Below are 23898 nucleotides of genomic sequence, written 5' to 3' on the forward strand. Positions count from 1 at the left end.
TCTTTCAGATCAAATTTATTTAAAATGACGTTGTTAACCTTTTCCTCTAAATCTAAGTATGTTCACCATTTTCTTTTAGCTATGTTGAAATTCAAGAACGGAATCCCAGTCTTCACGCTACAACTTTATAAGTGAAATTCCACGAATAATGGCGGAGATCCCTGAGCAGAAAGCTATCCAGTTTAAGCTCTCTTACCTTATTTTGATATATATTATTGTGTGTATGTGATTTTGACTGGAAAGCAACCGTAAATTAAAATAAACTGTCAAAAAAGTATTAAAAGATTAAAAGTTTCATGGTAAAATAACTATCTACTAGTTTGTCTGTTTAAAAATCAATTATTTAATGTAAGAATGTGTCATATTCTTAGCCATCATAAAAACACAGAAAAAATATGTGCTTTTTATCTACAGCGTTAAATAATTTGTACTTCACAGTATCATTGCTATGAAAAATTAGAGCTTTAATTTTAAATGAGGGAAGGGATTAGCTCATATGCAGAGCGATGGTGTTCTAAGCCTGAGATCCGGCCGCCAATGAACTTAGATGTAAAAATAAATAAATGAATAAGATTGTAAAAAGTTGTAACTTTATGATTTGTTATAACATTGTAGAGATATAAGCAGATATTTTTTACTTATTTTCATTTAAAAACTAACGTGTATTTTTACTGTACATGAGTAAGATTGATTTTTTTTTGTGCAATCTCAAAAAACATGAATGTTTTTGTTTTAGCATTATGATGTTGTCAGCGAATTAAGGCTTAGGTTTCGGACAGAAAGCAACTTTAAATGCACGCATAAAAATCAATAAATCTTTTTAATGATTGATTTTAATACATACTAGACAAATTTTTGCTTTCTTCTTTTTATGAAAAAATAATTTACAATAAGTTTTTAAACTACTATAATATATAGCATATAATATATATCAACAGACCAGAAATAAAAATAATGAATTTATAAATATTCCTTTCTGTTTACATTACAAATATAAAATATGGAATATACATCACGTACTTATTATTATATAAAACCTGGTTTATAAAAATTATACAACATTTACATTTTTTTAAATATTAACATATAATAAATGGAATTATTTCAGTTGGGATTGGTGGGAGCCATGAAAACAATGTTTAAAGTATAAAATTTAACAATAGATAAGTTATAAAAATATTCCTTACAAAAAATAATTATTTATTTTACAACTTCAAGAGATCGCCAAAAAAATATTAACATATTTATAAGGGTTATTTTTCGTAGAAGAAAATTAATTGCTGTCTTAAAAAATCTATTCTCAAGCTTACTATTTAAATCGCTGCAGTTTCATACGTACCAAAATAATAATAATAATAATAATAGAATTAAGCAGAGGCATTATTATTTCTTTATTTCTTTAATGTTTCAAAGTAAACTTATACTCCCATTTTCAGCATGCAAATTTGCTTTGACGATTTTTGTAAACGTAGGCAAAAATATTCGATGTCAATATTAAAGACCAAAAAAGCATTGTGTTATTTTAAGATATTTTCATATATCTTCTTTCACTCTAAAGAAAGGAGTTCAATTAATAAAAACGTTAAAAGAACTTTGTGCCTCTAACAAATTTATTATAAAAAAAAAAAAAAAAAAAAGCCTTGAATGAAACTTATACAAAGAACAGTTAATAATCTAATGCTGCTAAGAAAAAATAATTATATCCAAAAAATGTTAAAAATTGATAAAAATTAAAAAGGAGTTTTATCCTTGGTTCATTAGATGTGTTATAAACTATTTTAATCAGTCATTTATAATTCTGTCATGAAATATGTTTTGGAGATCCATCCAAAAAAATATTTTGCTTTCACAGGCTGTAATTTCTTTAAGTAAGAAATAAAAATACACCAAAAACAAAAATGGAATGTTACTGCTCGAAAAGAAAATGGTATTCAATAACTGTTAATAGGAAAATATAAAAAGAATGTTATATTTATAAACAATAAATCGCTAAAAGTTATATCTGATTTCAAATTTTTCATAAACATATTTCTAATCTCAATACAGTCTTTCAAAGAACACCAGACTTCCAAGGAAACAAACACAAGTAATTTAGGATATTGCGTTTTATACGGCCGACACTAACCATTTTTTTATATATCATTATGAGTTAGTTATTAAAATTACGAACTGAACATGATTCTGATAAAATAATTAATAAATTTTGTAACCGTCCCCTTTAATTAAAAGTATACTATAATTACAATTTAACAAATCAGACAACAACAACAACAAAAAAATGATGTTTTAAAATTATTGACAAAGAAGATTAATGACAAAACTATGGCTGAACATTTTATTTTTCAATGGGACCACCTAGCAGGACGGATGATGATTTAAAAAAATTAAATTTCTTGATAGAAGCAAAATTTAACTTAATAATTAGCTAATAGCTTTTTCAAGGCACTTTCTAATATTTTCGTTTTAATACTATAATTTAAAAAAATTGTTACTAATTCTAATACTAATAATAGTAGGATTATCTGTTACTTTTGTTTTCATTTATTCACATATTACCAATTTCTTTATACTTAATATATTTCAGCACTATTCTCTCATCAGATAATGCACATAAAAACATTTCGCCTTCTCTGTCAAAGTTAAATATTTTTAAATTCCAACAGAAAACTCTTCCAATTATTTATTTTCAAGTTTTAAAAGTTTTTAAGAATGTAATGAATTGAATATTATTTGTTGGTTCATCGTATACTTATTTTAATAAATCTGTCACCAAATAAACCGCTTCTACTTCTACCTCAAAGCAATTCACATCAACATGAAGACAAAATGGAAAACTATTACACTAGTAAACGGATAACGTAAATTTAATAGGGCAGCTCAATTCATTGAAAGAGGAATGAAGCTAGGACTAATGACCTCCCCTTCTGCAGATGAGAGTACTAGGGAATGGGACAGTTTAAGTCATTAAGACCGAGAGGGTTCAATTTTAGCCCTCTGTGCTAAAAAGTGGGGATAATTTACTAAGTAAGGTATGATTAGGATTTTAAATTTTGTCCATATTTAATAGAGTTTACTTATAAGTAAAGGACAAAAGGTGTGTCCTTTAATCAACCCTTACACTTAACTTTTTAAACTTAAGTTTTTGATAAAGAGATATATTTTAAAGAGTTTTAAAGACTATCCTGGGAAGAAAGTGAAAGATGTTGATGAGTGTTTCACAACCTCTCATAAGTACCTAGTTGGATCCGTTGCCGTACTGCTGTGATTGAAAACGACCTTTTTTGGTTTTTTAGGTATTTTATTTAAGATAAAAATAAAATAATTATGTCAAAGAAAAAATAAAATAATACAAAAAATAAGGGAAGGGATTAGCTATGAGGTTAGCATACTGGACTCCCACGCGGAGGTCCCGGGTTCGAATCCAGCTGCTGACCCTTATATTTTCTCTTCCTATGAGCTTCTTACAGCTCACTGTCCGGTGATGGACAGTGTTGTCTGTAACGAGAGAACTCCTTATTTGTACAGTTGGTGAGGTAAAGAAAGAGACATCAATCCTTAATGATCAATGTCCTTGGAAGAGATCATACTGCTACTCTTAACTGAGATTGCTATCTGGTGAGTACTATTTGGATAAAGTCCAGATCCGAACACAAATTATAATCCTTTTTTGTTTTTTACCTATATAAGCTGTGGGCAGTGCATTAGGTTTTTGGACTGCGCAGTATCGAGCCCCTACCAATATTGTTATATGAATAGTAACAATAGCGTTGCTCGCTCCTTTTATAACAAATAACTCACTTTTCTCAGTGCTATAGTTACTAGTAATGGGAGAATACCAATTTAACCTAGATTAGATTGCTAATGAAAGAAGAACAAGTTATAAAAGAAAACGATTTAAAGAATAACATTGAGGCAAATTAAAAAGGAATTGAATAGATGCATGACAGACTGATTTTCTAATTTAATTCAAAGTTAAATATTTTTAAATTCTACCAGAAAACTCTTCTAATTATTTAGTTTTATTTATTTTCAAGTTTTAAAAGTTTTTTAAGAATGCAATGAATTGAATATTATTTGTTGATCAATTTTGTTCTAATGACAGAATCATCTTCAAGTTAACTTGAGTTTCAATTTACATCTTCAACATAGCGCAATGTTTAAAAGGAAAAGAACTCCAAAATGAAAAAAATGTATAAATTCAATGGATGAAAACGATACACAAATTTAACGCTAACATATAAAGATTACTCTAAATAAACGATCTTGGTAAATAAAATAAAAAGTTATAAGCCAGCAATGAACTCTTGATTCCTCTCAAGAAAATCCCGGATTCAATATAATATCCTGTGCACGACAACATAGCACTGATAAACAGAAGTACGGATGTTCGGAGAGACGCATTAAATATCTACGACTACTAATCCTGTTCGCTGATTGAGAAGGATCCATATGAAGTTGATATATTATATCAACCAAGAAACAAAAAATTAAGTATGTTTTAAATTTTAATTTTTTTTTTAGGTATTTTATTTAAGATAAAAATAAAATAATTATGTCAAAGAAAAAATAAAATAATACAAAAAATAAGGGAAGGGATTAGCTATGAGGTTAGCATACTGGACTCCCACGCGGAGGTCCCGGGTTCGAATCCAGCTGTTGACCCTTAGATTTTCTCTTCCTAGGAGCTTCTTACAGTTCACTGTCCGGTGATGGACAGTGTTGTCTGTAACGAGAGAACACTGTCCGGAGGCCGGCAGTACACTGAAAAAAGCTCCGGGTGCCAATAACCTTAGATGTTGACGCGCCTTAAATCATAAAAAAAATCAAATAATATAAAATAAAAAAAATAAAAAGTATCAAGAAAATAAGAAAAAATATTTTTTTTTAGTTATTTCAATGTGTAATTATAATGAACACAATGGTACAATTCGACTTACTAGAAGTAATAAAATTAAACAGTGAGATGATATAGTAGGACCCTTTAATTGTTTAAAGGGGTTAGAAAGAAAATCTAATCAAAATATTTAGAAAGACGTTGACATGACAATTACTATTAGATAATTACTCTTCAAAGAGCTATTATAGAAAACTAATAAAGATGGGGCGGAAACATTAATCACACAAAGTAAAAGAAAAAGTTAATTTTGTTCTCTGATACCGTTTCATCTATTCAAACTTGGTTTTGATAATTCAAACCATGCTCAACAACTATCCAGGTACCTGAGAAAGATAAACTTATCGAAGCTAAGCGCTCATGAACTTGACACAGCAAACAAAAGCTTTTATTAAATATTTAAGCAATAAATATTTTAATCCATCATCAATCAATAATATCTGTTCTCGCATTAGAATGCACCCTAATAATGTAATGGAACCTCCTTTTTAATGAAAATCCACCAACAGCCATGAATTATAAAAACTGTCAAATAAAATTCGTATTAATTACAATAGCATAAAATTTGAATTTAAAACCATGTCAGAAATATTTTGATAACAATGCAACATTAATTTTGTTGATCATATCCATATAAATGCAAGTTTTACCTTCTATTTAAGTCATCAACAATACATTCCCTTCTTATTCAACAATTCATTTGTACTTTGGCAGAATATATAACACCTTTATTTATACAAGTTTAATTTTAAACATAACATGTACATATGTTAAAAACAAAAACAAAAAAATTATTAAAAGAAATATATTTTTAATAAAAATGTTTAAATTCCAACAAACTGAATTAATGATATTTTAATTTACATGAATACTCATCTCCTAAAATAATTTAAAGACATTTCTAATTAATTACCCATCGATAAAAATGATGTAAATGCGTGTAATTACAAGGAATAATATACAAAATTTAACTGATTAATACCTTATTGCATTATATGCCTATTATTATTATATGCCTATATTATTGCACTTCTATTTTCAAGAATAATAAAAACGTAACATGGACTAGGATTTTTTTTTTTTTTAATTGATGCCAGGGTTGAAGACTAGTAGTCCTTTGTTTAAAAAAGTAATTTAACCACTGCCTCAAGTGAACTGATAAACTGTCTGAACCTTGAAACTTAAAGAATGGAAAGAACATTAAGTTCTTTAAAAGAAAGATATTCTTCCCATGCAAGCAATTCTAGATAGTTAAATGAATTTTCAATTGTGGAATACTACAAAACTCCATTTGATTATTATTATTTGATTATTGATGGTAAATGTTGTATACCAGCATGTATTATACATTGTATGGAGCATGCAGAAATAAAAGTTTAAAAAAAAAAAAAACTCCATTTATAGAGAATTAACTGTGCGTGGTACTATTTTGTCATTCAAACTGTCCACTTGTATTTTAGGGGCTGTGCGTGACTTTTGACCCAAAGCATGCAAATATATACTTTCAATTTGGATCCCGACATTTTAGCTTTTCTACAGTTTTTGAAATACAATTAACTGGGTTTAACAATACATTTGTGGACCCTTTCTTAAGTGTCCAGATTTTCTAAAAGAAAAAGAAAATCTGGGACCCTACAAGTCCAAAAGGAAATCTCAGGATAAATGTATTTAATGAAAAAAGATAAGTGAACTGAATAAGGTTCAAAATAAAATATTTATTCTTCACGCGCACCCGGAAAGTTTTCTCAAATAACTGTTCGATTATGTTTTGTTAGTTATTGTAAGGCATACTGTTTAGTAGAGTCCCGATTATGGAAACATTTGTCAAGGAGAAAAATATGAGATAAAAAATGCGTTTGAGGTGAGGATGCTTACTATTTTATAGACGTCAAAGTCTTGTTCTTTTGGATCATTCTTAGGAATGATTTGTTTTTAAGATGATTCTCTATTTATTACTTCGATTTTTTGCAACACAAATTTAAAATGCTTCCATACTGTAGTAGAAAAATATAAGAATTCAAGTGATCAGTTCCGTTTGTAGGAGTTAGGGGATTTTTTTTAAAACAGCTTTTCATTAATTTTTTTTAAATCTCACTAGTAGCTTTTATCATGTAATATTGAACTGCACTAGTAGCCTCACTTATGCTCCTATATTGAGGACAGTTATTTCCACACTTAGTAATGCGCAGCATGCATGCGGTTTACAAATTGAGCCAATCTTTCAGTGCACTTAGCATTCACTGCTGATGTAACCACATCTCTTGAGTAGGTATACGATGGCACTGAACGACTGTCAGTGTTTCCCTTTCTATGAAGTTAAATTATTATTCTTTTTCTCGAAAGATGATATCTGTAGAGTAACTTCGATTGTGAACGTTCAGAAATTGAATTCTGACAACAAAATTAATGCTTCCCAATTTCGCCTAAAATTAATCAAACATTAACTAATTGAAATACAAGAAGAGTATTCCTTCCATTCAAAATAAATTAGCCCTTGATAAGGTTTAATTTCAATACCAATTGTACGATATTGATCCCTAATGTGTTATCACCTTTCATTGTTCTTTACAAATATAAATTTCAAAAATATAAATAAACTGCTCCACAAAAAAAGTGGCGCACTTTGAAAAAAGCGTTTATTTTTTGTTTTATCACATTTTGGGGAAAGATTTTAGGAGTTAGGGGATAATTAGTTTTAATTATCCTCCCGTAACTTTATACTTCTTATATTTGCTAACTAAAATAAAATGTAGAACAAAAAAGTTACAGAGAAAAAAAATAACGCATTTTTAAAGTGCGCCACTTTTTTTGTGGAGCAGTGTACTTATACTCTTTACAGATGTTCCTTGAAAATAATGTGTCGAAAGCTTGAATAAACAAAGATAAAACATCACCAATTCGCAACGTTGGGCAATGTTGAATTGCTGAGATTAAATTTACTATAGGGGTAAAATGTTTTTGGAATAAATTTCTGAATTAAATGTATCAATAGTACAAATTTTTAAGTACTTAAACAACTCAATAGGCATTGAGACATTCAGAACCTATTGCTTACTACTTAAGGCATGATTGTGTAATAAATAAAGTTTATGTAGTTCAAACAAATCCTATTTAAACTTCTTAGTCTAAATAAAACGATAATTTTATATATATTTTTAATTATAATAGATTTCTAAAATTAAAGAATCTAATATAGCTTCTTTAAAAAGAAATAAATAAATAAACATTACACGCATTTACAACATTACATAAATTAAATGAAAGATACGTATACTATACGTCTCACCTCATTAACTTATTTCTTTGAAGACATAATCCTCACTACATTATGATTAAAAAATTGGGTTAACCTCAAGATCCTTGATCCTTGTTTGACAGTCATCACTTGACCAAGTCTGCTCTAAAAGTCTAACCTCTGTGCTAAGAAAGTTTGGCAGTCTTGTCCTCAGACTGTGCATGAGCAACGCCTTAGTGCTTTCCATGCTCTAGTATAAAACAAACAAAAATGTAAACATCAATTATTTTTTAATAATTTCACACAAGGAAACTCAGATATACAGTTATCTGAGAAACCAGATTTTCTTACTATAATATTATTATAAACACAGTGATCACAGAGAAGCGGTGCTCAAGGAAGTCAAGATTAGGTCAGTTGTGTTACCGTATACCGCGTTGAATAGTTAGCCGGTAATACCGGGTTCAATTAAAGGCGCACTACAACCCTTGGGTTTCCTCTTCCTAAGAGCAGCTACAGCTCCATGCTTTGTGATGGACAGTGCTGCCTATGGAAGAGATCACTCTTTAAAAAAAAAAAAACAGCAGGAAAAGTAAAGACTATTTAAAGTAAAGTAATGTCTATTTTTTCAGGTGGGCTTTACATCCAACTACCAATTAGGTGTCGTGGACGGGGGCGGAAGCTCTCATACTTTACCATAAACAATGTTTTCTATCAAATAAAAAGTAGTCATACGCGCGATTCGAACTGGGGATCTCCCACTCACAAAGCCACGTTTTTGACCACTAGACCAACACCCGCCCCAACAATACATTAATTAATAGTAATAAATGAACTGAGGGAAAGTGTTAGCTCAGTGGTTAGAGCACTAGATTCCCAATGATATTTCGTTTTCGAATCTAGTTCTTAACCCTTAAGATTTTTTTCTAGCTAGAACCCTCTTCTGCTTACTGACCGGTGATGAACAGGTTGCCTGAGAAAAGGAAAACAATGTACTGAATGAAAACGCCCCGGTCATCAATGACCAGTTCTACTGTTGAAAATTTAGAAGTTTTAACGAACGACAATTATTCAACTATCAGACTAAATAGTTGTTAGTAGGTGGTATACTTGCATACGGAGAATGCCAATGAAGTGGTCGAACCTGATAAATTAATAGAAATACTTAAAAAATGTGGCTCACCAACAAATTTCTCACATATCGCATTTTAATTCTGGAGACCATTTATGGTGAAAAATCAATATCGAAAATTGGTCATGATTCCAATACTTTCCCTTACCTAGCTTAAGACAGAAGTGTAATAAAAGAAGTTTTTTTTTGCGACCTTTCACACAAGATTTAAAATATTTTTATTTTATTTTTTTTACAACTCTTTTATGCAAATTTTTTTAGTTACAATTTAATTTAATTTTTTATTTCCTCTTTTAGTAGTCAACGGTACAAAAAAAAAATTAAATGATATTTGATCGTAGTTGCAATTACGGCATTAAGAGAAAGTAAACAATATTATAAGATAAATTGACGACAATGCAGCACTTTAGTCACGGCGGGTGATGTTAAATAAACGAACAATAGATGTAGAGATGATTTACTATTCTGACTGAGGAGACAATAATTTCAAATAATATATAACAAATACCATTACGCGGTTTCAATTATTTTTCTGAATATACCTTATTTTAAATAATGAATCATTCATATTTGTACAATCGTACACTGTAATGCAGAAAAACAGGGAACCGATAACACTTCTGAAATTAAGCTAATATGATTTTTAATTTACTTGTACCACTTTTGCCTTTTAACGAATATATTAATCTAATGTATCAAAAAAACAGATATTCACACTTTTAGCAATCAATATCTACAAAACTTTATTATCTTTCGGCAAAAGAAGCGAACCCCACAAAAATTTATTCCTCCTCAAAAAGCATGAAAAATAGTGCTAACAAATGATTCCTAATTGCTTCCGATCAAATTCCAAAAAGTAATGACTATTTAATTGCTTAATGGTCCAAGAAATATTTAGAATAATAACCAAATTTTAAATACCATATTAGTATATTAGTTAGTATATTTCGAGGAATTTCTTAAATACTAAATAAAATTGTTATGGTGTTACCAAAAGCATAAGCTGTAATGTTTAGTAAGTAGTATTTAAATTTTAAACGTAATTATAATACAATACCAAATCTGAAATTTTTTTAAATAAATTTATACCTTTTTATACTTTAGAATTTATTATTAATGATAACTAATAAAAACTATTAATTTTAAGAAGCCAACAATAAAGCTAACAATATCTTTAAAAAAAATAGTGGGGAAAACTGACCTCCTGTGATAACCTCAGAGAAGATTGTAGTATATCAGTAAAAAAGTGTTAGATATGTTCTAACAGCGTTTGCAACAGGTTTTTATTTTATGTGAGCTTTAATTTCTAGCCTATTGGCTCTGTAACCCTAAATCAGGTAATAACGTTTGCAGGTAGAAAAAGAAAAAAAAACAGTTGTAGATGTGAGATCTTGCTAGGCTGGTGTAAGTTATATATAAAAACATTTTACTGAACTTAGTGCTGTTAGCGACAACTTTTAAAATTTTGCACTTATTGGAGAAGGTATGTCATTTTTTTATATAATTTACTTGCAACTTTCACTTTTTTTTTAAAATAAAATATTAGTTCTTTATTAACTTCAGGAGAGGAAACATTAATCGCATTTTCTCCGAAAGTAAAGGTTATTAGGTCTAGAAATTTGTATATTCACGTAAAAATTATCTAACAAATGATTCGAAAATTTATTCCAGGAAAATCAATTTAAAAAGTTTCAGAAGACGTTAAGGTTTCATTTAAAGTGCTCCTTCATAAAATTTTCGATATACTAACGTAAGAAGTATACTTGTTAAGTTTCTAGAATTAGGAAAATCATTGTCAAGATCTTTGAAGAACTGGATTCCATTATGGAATAAGAATCAATATGTGTAAAGCTCTTAATGAGCTAACCCAGACTTAATTTGTAAATATATAAAATAAAATCATTAAAATAAGTTTTAAGATTTTTTTTTTTTTGAGATTCCAGAAAAATACTTTCAAAATATTTTCTCAGTCGTGTTGATCGGACCACAAAAGTTAGAAAACAGTCAGAATTTCCCGTGGCAGCTTGCCACATATTATGGTTACCACCGGCTCTTTCCAGCGTCCATCCATCTATGAATGCCATAGTTCAGTATGTCAATTATGGGACTGTAAAAATATCTCAGAGCCTACCTTGACGACGAAATGTTCACAATACATATCTTTAAACTATCACTCATTCAACATTTTCACACTTTCCAACATTTTTTTTAAAGAGATTTTTGGAGAGCTAGACAATTCATTAAGTTTAAATCTAAACAGACTCAGAGAAGTTGAAAAGATTGTAGAGGCATTTCAGTAACCCGTAGGCCTTAAAAGTAATCTAATCCCTATCAAATCAGTTACGGATACTAAACCAAAACATTTTTTAATTAAAATTTACATAATTTTGTACACAGGATTGCATTTTCCATTGAATTTGCATTTAAATAATTAACTCTCCACCCTTCAACTATTTAATCTACCAATTGTTTCAGAAACTTAATTTGCTTCAAACAGAAAAATATATATATATTAAAATTAAAGTGTTTAAAAACAGTTGTTGCCCGATAATCAAAGTGAATGTAACATCACTAAAAGTGAAATAGCAAGAATTTATTTCTTTATCTTAAAACAAGCGTTGCGGCCGTGTTATATTTCGGGAAATTGATGTTGAAGAATAGTTTTCTCCCATTATCTTGCAAATTCTCGATTTTGTGTTTTAACAGAAATTTAATTTTGCAAAATAAAGTACAAAGAAATGGTTCTTAGAAAATGATAGTATATGTATATGTAAGGAAAGTGTTTCCTTTAATAGTGTCTCTTTTTTAAATCTACTCTAATAGTAATAATTCTTAATAGAGTTAATTCTAAGTTTTAAGAAGAAAATCTATTCCAATAGTTACGCTATGTGTGAGAATAACTAAAATTTTAATGGACAAACTCACTTATTGCTATTCTCGCATTTTCAACTTAAACCTCTCTTAAAACATATTTAATTCTTGCTGACAATATCCCGATTATAAAACAACACGTAATTCCGAAATGGTTCTTAAGAATAAACCTATCCCATCAACTCCCCAGAATGCCTTGAAACAAATTTTTCTGGGAAAATTCTCTAAATAAAAGTTATTAATCTACATTTGCATCGTATTCACAAAGTTTAGTAACATATTTAACTTTATTTACCAAATGAGAGAAAGAAAAAATTAGTTAAAAATGTTGTTTGACCGAAAAGTGGTCCAAATTAGCTTGGTATTAGACATTAAGTTTATTTCCATTTTTTAAAATTGTCTTTATAATTTTAGGATGTTGGAGGCAATAAAGTTTGGACTTCTTGTTCAAGCATTATTATTTCTCCTCAAGACTTCGCAGGGAAATGAGGAAACACTATTGCCTAAAGAACAAGTAATATTCATTTATCCTAGTAAGGTGAATTATTGGTATTTTGATTTGAAAACGATTCTTTATTAACAAATAAAAACTGGATACTAATAAACCTGCAATGTTTAAGGAACAATACATCCTGAGAGTGTTTGGTATGGTGGTTATAATATAAGTTCGGTCTAGTATGTCACCTAATCTGGCACTACTTTCTTGAAAAAATAGGCGATTAATATACTATTAATATATATGCAGCATGTACTGTGTCTTCTCTGGCTCACAAGCCAGGGTAGCCTGGAGGTTATAAACTGTTCTCTGTATCTGAGGAGACACCTTTGGAGGCACAGTACATGCTTCACAAGTTGAGTAAAGTGATTTGATAAAATTTGATAAATTAAGGAATAAGTTTGATCCTTTACATGAAAGATATTGATCACTTAAATATGTGGCAGGAGGTTTCCAATTTTTTTGGTAATTAATCGCAACTCTCCCAAAATTACCAAATAATTATTAAACCTTCTTGTTTGTTACAGATGTAAAATTAATTTTTAGCCATTTTGTGTATGTTTGAGAACATCTAAAGCTCTTAACATTTGATTTTTCTTAGAAAAATCACTCGGAAAACTACTTATTTCCCGATTTTAAAAAAAATACTAGCTTTACTGGCTTGGCAATATTTTTAGTAGAAAGGGGATGAAAAAATACATAAAAATGACTATCGCGTGCTCTTCTTTCTCTTTGATAACAAGTTAAAAAATTGAAATATGATTAATAAATACCAGATTTTGAAATGGCCTAGCACCTTTAATTTTGCAGATATCGAATTGCGGTTTCCGGTTTCTTTCATAACTTTTTATACTCTTTAAAACTGTGTATATGAAAATGGGGGGGCCAACTGCGAACCCTCACTTTTGGTCGCACGTCAGCCGCGTATGCGGGCAGGAATCTAAAATCAAGTCACATATTCTGAAACTAGAGGTGACGGGCAACAAATTTTTCCTCTACCATTTTTTGCTCAGATTAACCGTTTAAGCATGAAATGCATTTGAGCCGTCTTAAAATGAACACCCTGTATATACACAAAATTATAATTTGGCCAATTACTTTTTTTGGGGGGGCCAATCACTTCCCAAAAGCAAAAGTAAACAAAAGTTTTATTCTCAAATTCAATTTGTAAAACCGCATGATGTTCCAGTAGGCAAGAATAGAGAAAAAGGGGAATTTCATGACCTTTTTTTCAAATAATAGAATCTTACGTCGGATGCAAAGTGCAAAATCAGGATTTTGAACTTCAAAATACGTACATTTCAATAAATCTCGACTAATAACCACGGCATTACCACCTAGCCTCATGTAACCTTTTTTCAACTCATCACCATAATTGTGAAATACAGGCTGTACTTCCAAATTGTCTGGGTGCCCAAACACGCTCAGTCAGCACATACACCAAATTTCTTAATTACCAACTTTTAGAATCATCCCATGTATCCTAAAAATGTTTACCCTATAAAAACTCTTCAAAATCTTACTTGCTTCCCCAATTCCTAGGTTTTCTGATCTGTCCATGCATTGCGTTTTTCACGGTATGTACTCGTACTAGTAGTGACGGATTCAAGTTACTTTTCCGATTAAGATTAATAAAACGAGATCATATTTTAAATGTTTCAGCTAAATCAAGAAGAAGACTTAGAACAATGTACAAAAAACAGTGTGTGCGGTATATTTCACAAGAGGAAATGGTTTAATAACAAAATACAAAGGCTTTGTAAATGTCCAAATACTGAATGTCCGACTTCTTGGATTGAAGGAGATGTTCCCCTTGACAACAATTCTCAACTTAAGGTAATTTGTTGGGCAATATTCTAATTGAATTAGGCTTCTTTTAAGTGAGAAATAGCGTTATTTTTTAAAATAACATCTCCCAACGAACTGTTCTGAATTCCTTCGGATCTATATCGTGGTCATAAAATAAAGGTCAAGAGAACACGTTAGGAGTTCTCATTTCGGTAGAAGTACTTCCTGAAAAGTTTAATTTAGCAGAGAAATCAAAATAACTTTTTTCTATTTCTAGACAGTTGCAGATACAAAACTATTTCTCACCAAGCTTTTAATTTTACTTTTTTTAGTGAGTGAAGAAATATGGAAATTCTATTAAAGTAGCTGTCAAACTAGCCATTTCAATTAAAAAACAATCTGTGTCATATATAAATATTTTAATAATTCAATAAGAACTAATTTCCATTTTTCCATCACAATACAACTCTTATTATTAAATTTCAGAAGGAGAACAAATAAAAATTACACACTTATGCAGTAGCAAAAAAAACAAACAACCATAAGAAATCGAGAACAAATTTTTTGATTGAAAAGAAATCAGAGAATTGAATGGTTGCTAGTGCTGGAAACCACTGGATTTAGATAAATGAGAAGGTGTAGATGGGTGTAGATAGCAATTTCTATTATTGAATGTATTAACGGTAGTCTTTCAATTTAGATAAGTGCCGTACTCAAAACAATCCTTCATTCGCGGCTGAATACAGCGGCTACTCCAGGCTATGGGCTGTAGGTGCTGGCTGTATCCGAGAGTTATAAGTATCTAGCATTAAGGCAAGCTAAAGGAATACGCAAAGGTCGACCATGTGGTTACATATCGACTTGAAACTTTCAGCAATAATAAGAATCACTCTCTCTCATCGGTAAATAACCACCATCCAAGGCAGCGGTGGAAAGAGAGATCCTGTCTCATGTAGAAGAAGATAGAGGTACAGAATGGGGGAGAGAAATTGAGTTCTGTCACAGGTAGATGCGGATGTGGCTTCTAAAAGCGTGGGACCAGGTACAGTGGCATCTATGAGAGGTGTTCCTGTTTGGTTCTCGCAAGGAACATATCCCCAGAGATTAAAATCCAAGACCAACTGTTTGCACCTGTTTACCTCTTGGGTAAACTAACATCCTCCATTCAGCACAACTAACATTAATTGCAGCGATTGCTAGTATGGCCCAAAGATGGTTCACTATTTGCTCGCTGCGTATCCAGCACTTGCTCAAAGTCAATACCTGTCCAGGCATGATACCGTGACGATCTATTCTATCGTCAACAACCTGTCGATAGAAATGTGATCCAAAAGGAAAACAGCTGAATATATCTAATCGATTGTCTCAGACGCTTGTAGTCTGGCTTGCGCAAACGGAGGAAAGTAGCGAAGTACAGGTATCGGGGAGATACCCTTTTTAAAAGGTAAGTTTCCAGAATGGAAGCGGTACATGCGGTCTGTGTGGGTCCGGCGTCCCCTTGTCATAAGAATGACAATAGACTTTCAAGTTTTGGGCTGCTGAGAGAATAAGAGTTGGTTCTTTGCCTACATCCCTCGAAGGTTTTTTTAAACTCACCGAAATAGACAAAAATACAACAATTATAATATGCCTTCAATGAAAAATTATAATGACAATAAAACAGTAATGTAAAAGTTACACAACAACAATGATAATCACATCATCTTATTTCAGATTTGTGGTAGTACGAGTGATTTAAATTTATGCAAAGAGCATGAAATTGGTTTGAGATTAACTGAAGAAAAGGAAAAACGCAGACACAGAGATTTAAAATTAGACTGTAACTGCCAGTGGCCATCTTATTGGCAGCTCACTTCACATAAAGCCAATTCAACCTTCACTTATAATGAGTACACTTGCACTAAGGTAAATCTACTATGACTTTATTTTTGTTTTGTTTTTAGGAAATTGCAGCCTTTAGTTTCTATTTCAGAATTACTTTTATTATCGTCTTGGGTCGCTTTAACGAAGATAACATTTAATTTCTCCATCTCAGAAACTGTAGAATTCTAAAGAGATTAGTAGTGACCCTTCCTTTTTGATCTTGGACACGTTAGATCTGCTACAGAAAATAAATTCTAATGGTAGATTAGTGAATCTGGTGTGGGTGACTCAGCGGTTCGGGTGGAAATGAGAAGGGCGATAACGGCGCGAAACTGGCCACCCGTCTCGAAGAGACAAATACAGCCACTAACAAACCTCAGATTTAAAATACTTTCCAAACAAATAATGGGCTAAACTTTACTCATTCCAAAAAAAAAATGTCTAAGGGAAAATCTATTCCTTCGTACAGCCCTCCATTCCAGTAAAACCATGGTGTACAGCATATTCAGAAAATAGAGCATTTTACTGTACCATGAGTAGGTTGAAATTCAACCACAATTACTCACCTCACCATTTAGCACTTATTGGCATCCTAACAGACCCCATATGCTCCTGCGATAATGAATCTACTGCAGATTCAAACCACATTATCTAGGCTAATAAACCAAGAACGGTTGGGATCAGCTCGGCAATATTACAGACGAACTGCCCACTTCCGACCAACTTGAACTCACTTACCCAAACATTTACCCAGACTTATATAACTACACAAGAACTAATAAAATTAAAATAAAATACGCTTTCACGCATCAAAACTGACAATGAAAACTGAACAAAAACTGACATTTTAAAACTATACATATGACATACTTAAATACAGACTAATGAACGATGGCTGATTTGTAAGAAACATAAGGCCAAGAAAGAAGAGAGAGACAGAAAAAAATCCAATGCTGTAAAATAAGGAGTGAAAATATTAGGAAGATCCTGAATATCAATGGTCCCGGATTCGAGTTAAGATAGCTACCGTTAGATTTCAGCGCACTGAACTAAGCACACGCCTATACCTTCTTTACTTATTTAAAGGTTTAATTATTGTTACTAATGTTAATAAGAATCAAATTTCTTACCACAATTCTGTGTAAAAAGAGTGTGAGCTTCCTAGTTATACTTAAGGATGATTCCATTAAAAAATGCCATCATCGTACCATAATATTTTAATTTTTTTTTATAAAACTACTGCAGTAGTGAAGACAGGAAAAAGTTATCTTTAACAGATCATTCGGAAACAACTAATCTCAATTTTTATTACAAAATATTTCGTATTTAGAGAAGTAGAGTAACATTTAGAATAAATTTTAACATAAACATTTTATCCCTTAAGAAATTCTTGCCTTATGTTAAATTAGGCCTAATTTTTGTTGACTCAGTGGAAACGTTGTGAGAGAGGAGACTTTTGTGGTCATGTCAGAGACGACATCCATTCTTTGTACATACAATGCAGCTGTCCCAAGGATCATATTTGTGTTTCTACAGACCGAACACTGCGGAACGCTTCTGAAGCATTTTATTCAGGACCGATGCTAAGAGCATATTGTACACCACTAAATAAGCCAACTACAAGTGAACCTAAATCCAGGAATTAAAATATTTTGATTAAGAGTCAAAGAAATCACTAATTGTTTTCTTATACAAATCGCAATTTGTTAATAAACTATTTTTATTTTCTAAAAAATATTATTAAGTATAATATTTAAGTATAATAATATTATTAAGTTACAGCACCACAGCAAATTAAAAAAAATAAACTGTATCCACAAATTAGTAGTAGGTAATGGATCATTTTAGCTCTTTATATCAATAGCATGATCAATCAAGAATGTAAATGTTTTTTTAGTATTTATCGTTCCATTTAAATTATGTTTTTGTATGAGCACGTGTATGTATGTGTGTGTGTGTATGTGTGTGAGAGAGTATTAAGTTAAATTAATAAATAATTCTCTAACATAATTTCATGCATTTCGATGTTCTTAAAGACTTTTGTTATGTAAATAATGCATATTAAAGTTAATAAAAAAATGACTACATTCTCTTTTTTTATTATTCATCATCATTTTTGAATAATTTGCATTTCACACAACCAACTAATTTAATTAGTTCCTTACGATTTTAAATGGCTAAACAATTTCCATAATTTGTTATTATTTTTCAACTATTGGTGAATCTACATTTTGAACCCAAGAGCTCACCTGCAAATGTAATTTCTATGAAACGACAAGAATTTTTTTAAACATCCTAACGAGTATCTGAGGCATCAAGGCTGATGAGTGATGAAGGCATTGAATTAAGAAAAAGTCCAGATTATTATAATCCAGATTTTAAACATTTTCCGGAGAAAGCGATGGTAGATTCTGGACTCTACTCAGATGTGTACATGCGCTTAATTAAAAAACGCAAAAATGCGTAAAAATATTACCAATAAAAGTGCTATTGCTAAATATGTGCGATTATTATAAGAAGCCTACAGAAAATCGTTGAAGATACGATCACGGTACTAAATAGAAAATCAAGTCAAGGCTTTATCCGATTTTTCATGAAAATTGATGACAATGTCACAAAATGTGAAACAACCTTTTGCAACACTGAAAGTAAGAAATACAACAAAGGACCTCACCTTAGTTGATTGAGCAGACATGTTTTGAGCAATCTGCATTAAAGTGTTAAAGAGATCTTGCTTAGGAATAACTTTGGTGACTAGACCACACTGCTCAGCCTCCCCGCTGGTAAGTCGTGTGCAGCCTAGAAGAAGACTGGCAGCCTTAAAATGAATAACAAATTTTAAGCAAAAATAAAAAATTCTTAAAACAAAAAAAAATAAACAATAAAAAACTTTGAAAAAAAAATATTTGTAAATATCTCCATTTATTTTTTGAAAGATTTCTAGATAAATCTAAGGTTTTTGAAATTTTTTCAATAAATATATCAAAAATATATTTTGTTAAAGTTACCATTCTATGACCAATTACATGTGGCAGTGCCAATGTAGCAGCTCCTTCTGGAAGGCAACCCAATTTTGGATAAGGCGTTAAAAAAGTAGAAGTCTCATCACATAAGACGTAGTCACAGTAGGCTAACAGAACGACACCAAGTCCCACAGCCTGTCCGCTCACACCCACAAGGACCGGTTTACCAACCATGCTCAGTTTACACACGAATTCTCTAGAATTAGAGTAATGATAATTTTACTCCAAAATCGTAAACAAAATCAAAAGAAAAATATGTTACTCAAAATGCGAAAAATTGCTGTAGTTTGACAAAAAATAATATTGACTAACTTGCAGCCAAAGAACAACTGATATAATAAGTGAATCGGTTAAAAGAGAGATTTTTTAGAAGACAGATAGCTACTAGCTTTAGATACCCTTAAGAAGAAAGAAAAAAATAGAAACAAAAATCACAAATTAAATAAAATAAATAAAAAATAAGATATTAACGCTTGTCAAGTAGACTAACTTAAGTGCTATAGCCATTTCTGCAGCAAGTAATCTCCTTTTGTCCTTATCATCTGCAAGTAAGGAAGGAAGGTCCACTCCATTACAAAAAACATCACCCAAACAAGTGAAAACTATTGCACGAACATCTGCACTTTGTTCGGCATGGTCCAACGCTAAGCTTAACTCTGTTAACACCTGTAGATTTAAAATAAAATATTAAAATAATTTCAGTTTTGATAAAATATTTTCAATTGAGTGTTGTTTCTAGTGCTTTCACAAACTATTACTAGTCCAATAATAAAAATGGAGATATTACTGGACTAGTAATAGTTTGTGAAATAATTTTTAAAAAAACTATTGAACTTTTTTTTAAATTATTTCCTTTTTTATTATTATTGAAAGAATCGATGCATTGTTTACTGAAACTAGACTTTCTTTGTTTCTCTTCGATATGCCTAAGATGAATGAAAACATTGAATTGGGTTGCAATGCGCTAGGGAAGTTAGCGTGGAGGAGGATTAGATAATCTTGGTTAATTGATAATCTAATTTGAAATGAATTAATTCCGAAATCTAAGCTGGGTAAAAATGCTTATAGAGGGTGAATAATAAATGCATCAAAATAGGCGAATAAAGAACATTTTGATAAGGATTTCAAATTTTCGAATTACTGATAATAAAGAGAACTTATCGCATCTGAAAAAATTAAAAATTGAAAGGGAAGGGATTAGATGTGTATTAGGATTCTGCAGATAAACGCAACTGCATCCTACTAGAAAATAGTACTGTTTTTTATTATCATTATTATTTTTTAAATCTCATTGACAATTTTTTTTTTAGGGGAAGGGATTAGCTATGAGGTTAGCATACTGGACTCCCACGCGGAGGTCCCGGGTTCGAATCCAGCAGCTGACCCTTAGATTTTCTCTTCCTAGGAGCTTCTTACAGCTCACTGTCCGGTGATGGACAGTGTTGTCTGTAACGAGAGAACACTGTCCGGAGGCCGGCAGTGCACTGGAAAAAGCTCCGGGCGCTAATAACCTCAGCTGTTGATGCGCCAAAAAAAAAAAAAAAAAAAAAAAAAAAAAAAAAAAAAAAAAAAAAAAAAAAAAAAAAAAGTACTGTTTTTTAATTTCGTTGAAGCGATTCATGTTTAACAGTTAAAATCAAGCTCTATTCTTTCGATTGGAACGTGACTAATCGTAAATACAAAATTTAAGTATTAAAGGCACTGTAATATTTTAGAAACGTGAGATAGATTCATCAGTAGAATTGAGGTCTTGCTAAAAACAGTTACCTGTAACAGCTGAAACGTACCTTAGCATTAAGAGATTGAGGCAAATTCGTTGTGGTGGGAGCAATATTAAAATAAATTACACTGTCCATCTTCTCAACTGTTAACTCTTTATATCGGCGCTCTAAACTATCCAGAGGTTTTGAGACACTTATAACAGATTTTTCGACCACATTTTTAGGGTTTAACTTTTCTCGCACAGCTAGTCCTATATATAAGAATGAACTGAATAGAAATTAATTTTAAAAGTAAAAACAAGAAATTAAAACTATATCAGAACGCTTGTAACCTGCACTGTTGTGGGTGCCGTTTCCGTCTAGTGAGTGACTTTTGCCTTCTTGGTCCGATTCGTCCATTGTATCCCAATCTTCGGCGACACACTTCCATATTGGTTTTGTAGTTGCCTCTTTGTGTTTTTTTGAAGAAGAACCGGCGGTAACAGACTTTGACTTGCTTTCCTTCCTCGGTGACACTAACGGTTTGGCTGATATTGCAGCTTTGAATTTATTTTTAAACTCTACTTGTAATCTTTCTTTAAGACCATTTTTTTTATCTTGTATAAGTTGTTTAATTATTGTTGAATGTTCAGGTTGGAGATTGAATTCTTTACATTTCATTTCAATAAGTTTTTCGGCACGTTCTGACATCTTAATAGAAGATTTACCATCCTCTTTCTTAGAATTAGGACCTGATGACGAAACATTGTCAGAATTATTCGTACCTGGCGATTTTTCAAAATCTATGGTTGTTCTCTGAGGGCTTGATCCTCTAGAAGAGTAAGAACTACTTGAAGAATGCCTCCTAATTATCTTAGATGCTTCAGCTGGAGAAGTAAATGTAAATTCCCTTCCTGAATGCTCAGAATCTACAGATTCAACCGAAGGTTTTCTTCTCTCAGCCGTTCGATGTCTCAATGTGACACCAGTATTGCTAGTTGCCCCTAGCAAAGCTTCCTGCACTTCTTGGGCTTTTTTTAAGAGTACTTTTTTTTTTCTTCTCTTCGAAGAAAGCAAACGATCTTTGGTTTCCGTTTCTCCTTTTTCTACAGAGTAAAGCATATTGATAGCACCTTCATCCTGAAGGAGATTGTGCAATTCCCTGTTTGCACCACGTTTTACTTCCTTTTTCTTTGGTTTAGCTCTGGAGTTAGATATATTATTGTTCTTTTCTGCTTCTTTTTTAGGTCGACCTCTTTTGCTTGAAAATTCCATTAGTTGTTTCAGCGCAAGACTCTTTTCAAGTTCTGGGTCGATCTTAAGATCTCTAGGACCTCTTGACCTTGTCTTAGGCTTTGGCTTTTCAGCATAATATGTTTCCGCTCCACCCTCTAATATAGAGAGCAATTCTGATGCATCTAAACTTGGTTTATTTGCATCTCTTAACTTAGGTAACTTAGGATATGAAGCTGGAGGATCTAGTTTTGGTAGCCGTAACTGCGATGGAGATGTCATGGCGAGACATACATCAACTCCATCTGGGCAATGAGGCCTTTTTTTTTCCACTCGCTCCAGAAATTCTTTAGCTATGTCACTTGGAGATATTACAGGATTGGTTACAGATTTATTTCTCAATAGTTTTAACCCTAGAAGAGAATTACTAGTCTTAGAAGAAACTATTTCACTTAAGCCATTGCTGTCAGCCGCTTTGCAACTTCCACTGTCCTTTGAAATATCTTCAGAAGAGTGACTTTCATTCATTTTGAAAGTTTCAACATAAAGAACCTCGACCGTCTCTATAAAATTTCAACAAGACCAACTGACCCATAATAAATTTTGCACTGAAGCACACAAGTAGAGCATGTGTAAGCATACACTGTGAAATGTCGGACATCTAAAACAACCACTGTAAAAAATGCCAATCATTAAAGAGTACTGAATTCAGCTAAATATCGAAAATAAATAGTGCAGTTATAACTACAAAACCGTTAAACTGGTTAAGATACTTAAAAAAGGAAAATGTATCAGTTATCAAGAGTGCAGTAGATATATATAATATTCGTGGAATGTAATACTTACAGAACCAAAACCAGATTTTTTTTCTGTTTTCTTCATTTTAAACTATTGGATGCTTTTATTTACTTATATTTAACTGGAACATTTCTACCTCCTGAAGTTGTTCATACTCAAACAAAATATTTTTTTCAATTTTTTTTAAATCCATAATCAGCTTCATTGAAGCTATTTAATACAAAATTATTAATTTAAACTACTATCAACTTTTTTTTACTGCAGTTATTATTTTAAAACCAAATTTCTCTTAGGTTTACATTCACAAAATTCACACGTAAGTTATATCAGCTTACAAGAGACGGGCAAAATAAACAATATAACCAACCGAAAAACAAAATAAAGAACCTATCTTTTTTTTTGTTATGAACGAATTATTCTTTATAAAAGATATTTTAACAGCATATATTAAATAATTGTTGCATAAAAAGTTTTTTTACCCATACTTTAAAATAGTGAACTGAACTTATTATTTAGCACTTATTTATATTTATTATTGGTCATCAAAAACTATTTATGAAAATTTAAAAACTTTTTTAACATTGTTATAGTAAATTTTTTGCATAGAAAAAATAAATAATTTACAGGATTATTCTCATTTGTATATACTTCTATAAGGGTATATTCAAAACTATCCATAAAATTGATTGATTGGGGTAGGTAAATTCCTCAGATTCCATTCTTACACAAAAAGTTGACTTTATTTGAATATTTTATTATGCTATTTCTTTTTTGACGCATGAGCTGTTGTTATCCATTCAATTTTGTATGAAGTGTAGGTCCATATTCAACCAATTCAACGAGATAATTATGATTCGGAATCAAA

The 23898-nt window shown here is 31.1% G+C and overlaps 2 protein-coding genes across 5 annotated transcripts; one reads left to right on the top strand and one right to left on the bottom strand.

The window, feature by feature from the left end:
- Positions 1-882: 882 nt before the first annotated feature.
- LOC141460700 (uncharacterized) lies at positions 883-23407 on the bottom strand. 3 transcript variants are annotated; one of them, XR_012462307.1, is made up of 8 exons: positions 23082-23406; positions 21356-22908; positions 21090-21274; positions 19793-19968; positions 19288-19498; positions 18954-19097; positions 5545-8379; positions 883-5419 (listed from the first exon to the last, which is right to left on the bottom strand). XR_012462307.1 is itself a non-coding variant. In XM_074140964.1 (7 exons), the coding sequence occupies exons 2-7, from the start codon at positions 22761-22763 to the stop codon at positions 8227-8229; spliced, it is 2277 nt and encodes a 758-aa protein (XP_073997065.1). In that variant the 5' UTR covers positions 22764-22908; positions 23082-23406; the 3' UTR covers positions 883-8226. The 3 variants fall into 3 exon arrangements, 2 of the variants coding, with proteins under 2 accessions (XP_073997065.1, XP_073997073.1); XM_074140964.1 differs by having other exon boundaries at positions 883-8379; XM_074140972.1 differs by lacking the exons at positions 883-5419; positions 5545-8379 and adding an exon at positions 16316-16514 and having other exon boundaries at positions 23082-23407.
- On the top strand, positions 10485-18368 carry LOC141460784 (U-scoloptoxin(11)-Sa2a-like). Of its 2 annotated transcripts, none has more exons than XM_074141111.1 (5): positions 10485-10744; positions 12547-12646; positions 14291-14464; positions 16130-16321; positions 17689-17827. In XM_074141111.1, exons 2-5 carry the CDS (start codon positions 12548-12550, stop codon positions 17692-17694), a joined length of 471 nt encoding a protein of 156 aa, XP_073997212.1. In that variant the 5' UTR covers positions 10485-10744; position 12547; the 3' UTR covers positions 17695-17827. The 2 variants fall into 2 exon arrangements, with proteins under 2 accessions (XP_073997212.1, XP_073997203.1); XM_074141102.1 differs by having other exon boundaries at positions 10487-10744; positions 17710-18368.
- Positions 23408-23898: the final 491 nt, after the last annotated feature.

The sequence above is a fragment of the Rhodnius prolixus genome, unplaced genomic scaffold (genome assembly GCF_049639745.1).
Source record: "Rhodnius prolixus isolate KJV_2025 unplaced genomic scaffold, Rpr scaffold_1, whole genome shotgun sequence".
Lineage (NCBI taxonomy): Eukaryota > Metazoa > Arthropoda > Insecta > Hemiptera > Reduviidae > Rhodnius > Rhodnius prolixus.

Coding starts and splice junctions, on each gene's coding strand:
- LOC141460784 (XM_074141102.1), top strand. CDS start 12,548: ATGTTGGAGGCAATAAAGTTTGGACTTCTTGTTCAAGCATTATTATTT. Junction 12,647..14,290: donor CACTATTGCCTAAAGAACAA/GTAATATTCATT, acceptor TAAATGTTTCAG/CTAAATCAAGAAGAAGACTT. Junction 14,465..16,129: donor ACAACAATTCTCAACTTAAG/GTAATTTGTTGG, acceptor ATCTTATTTCAG/ATTTGTGGTAGTACGAGTGA.
- LOC141460700 (XM_074140964.1), bottom strand. CDS start 22,763: ATGAATGAAAGTCACTCTTCTGAAGATATTTCAAAGGACAGTGGAAGT. Junction 19,499..19,792: donor GAAATGGCTATAGCACTTAA/GTTAGTCTACTT, acceptor CTCTAATTCTAG/AGAATTCGTGTGTAAACTGA. Junction 8,380..18,953: donor TGTCTGCTCAATCAACTAAG/GTGAGGTCCTTT, acceptor GTTTTATACTAG/AGCATGGAAAGCACTAAGGC.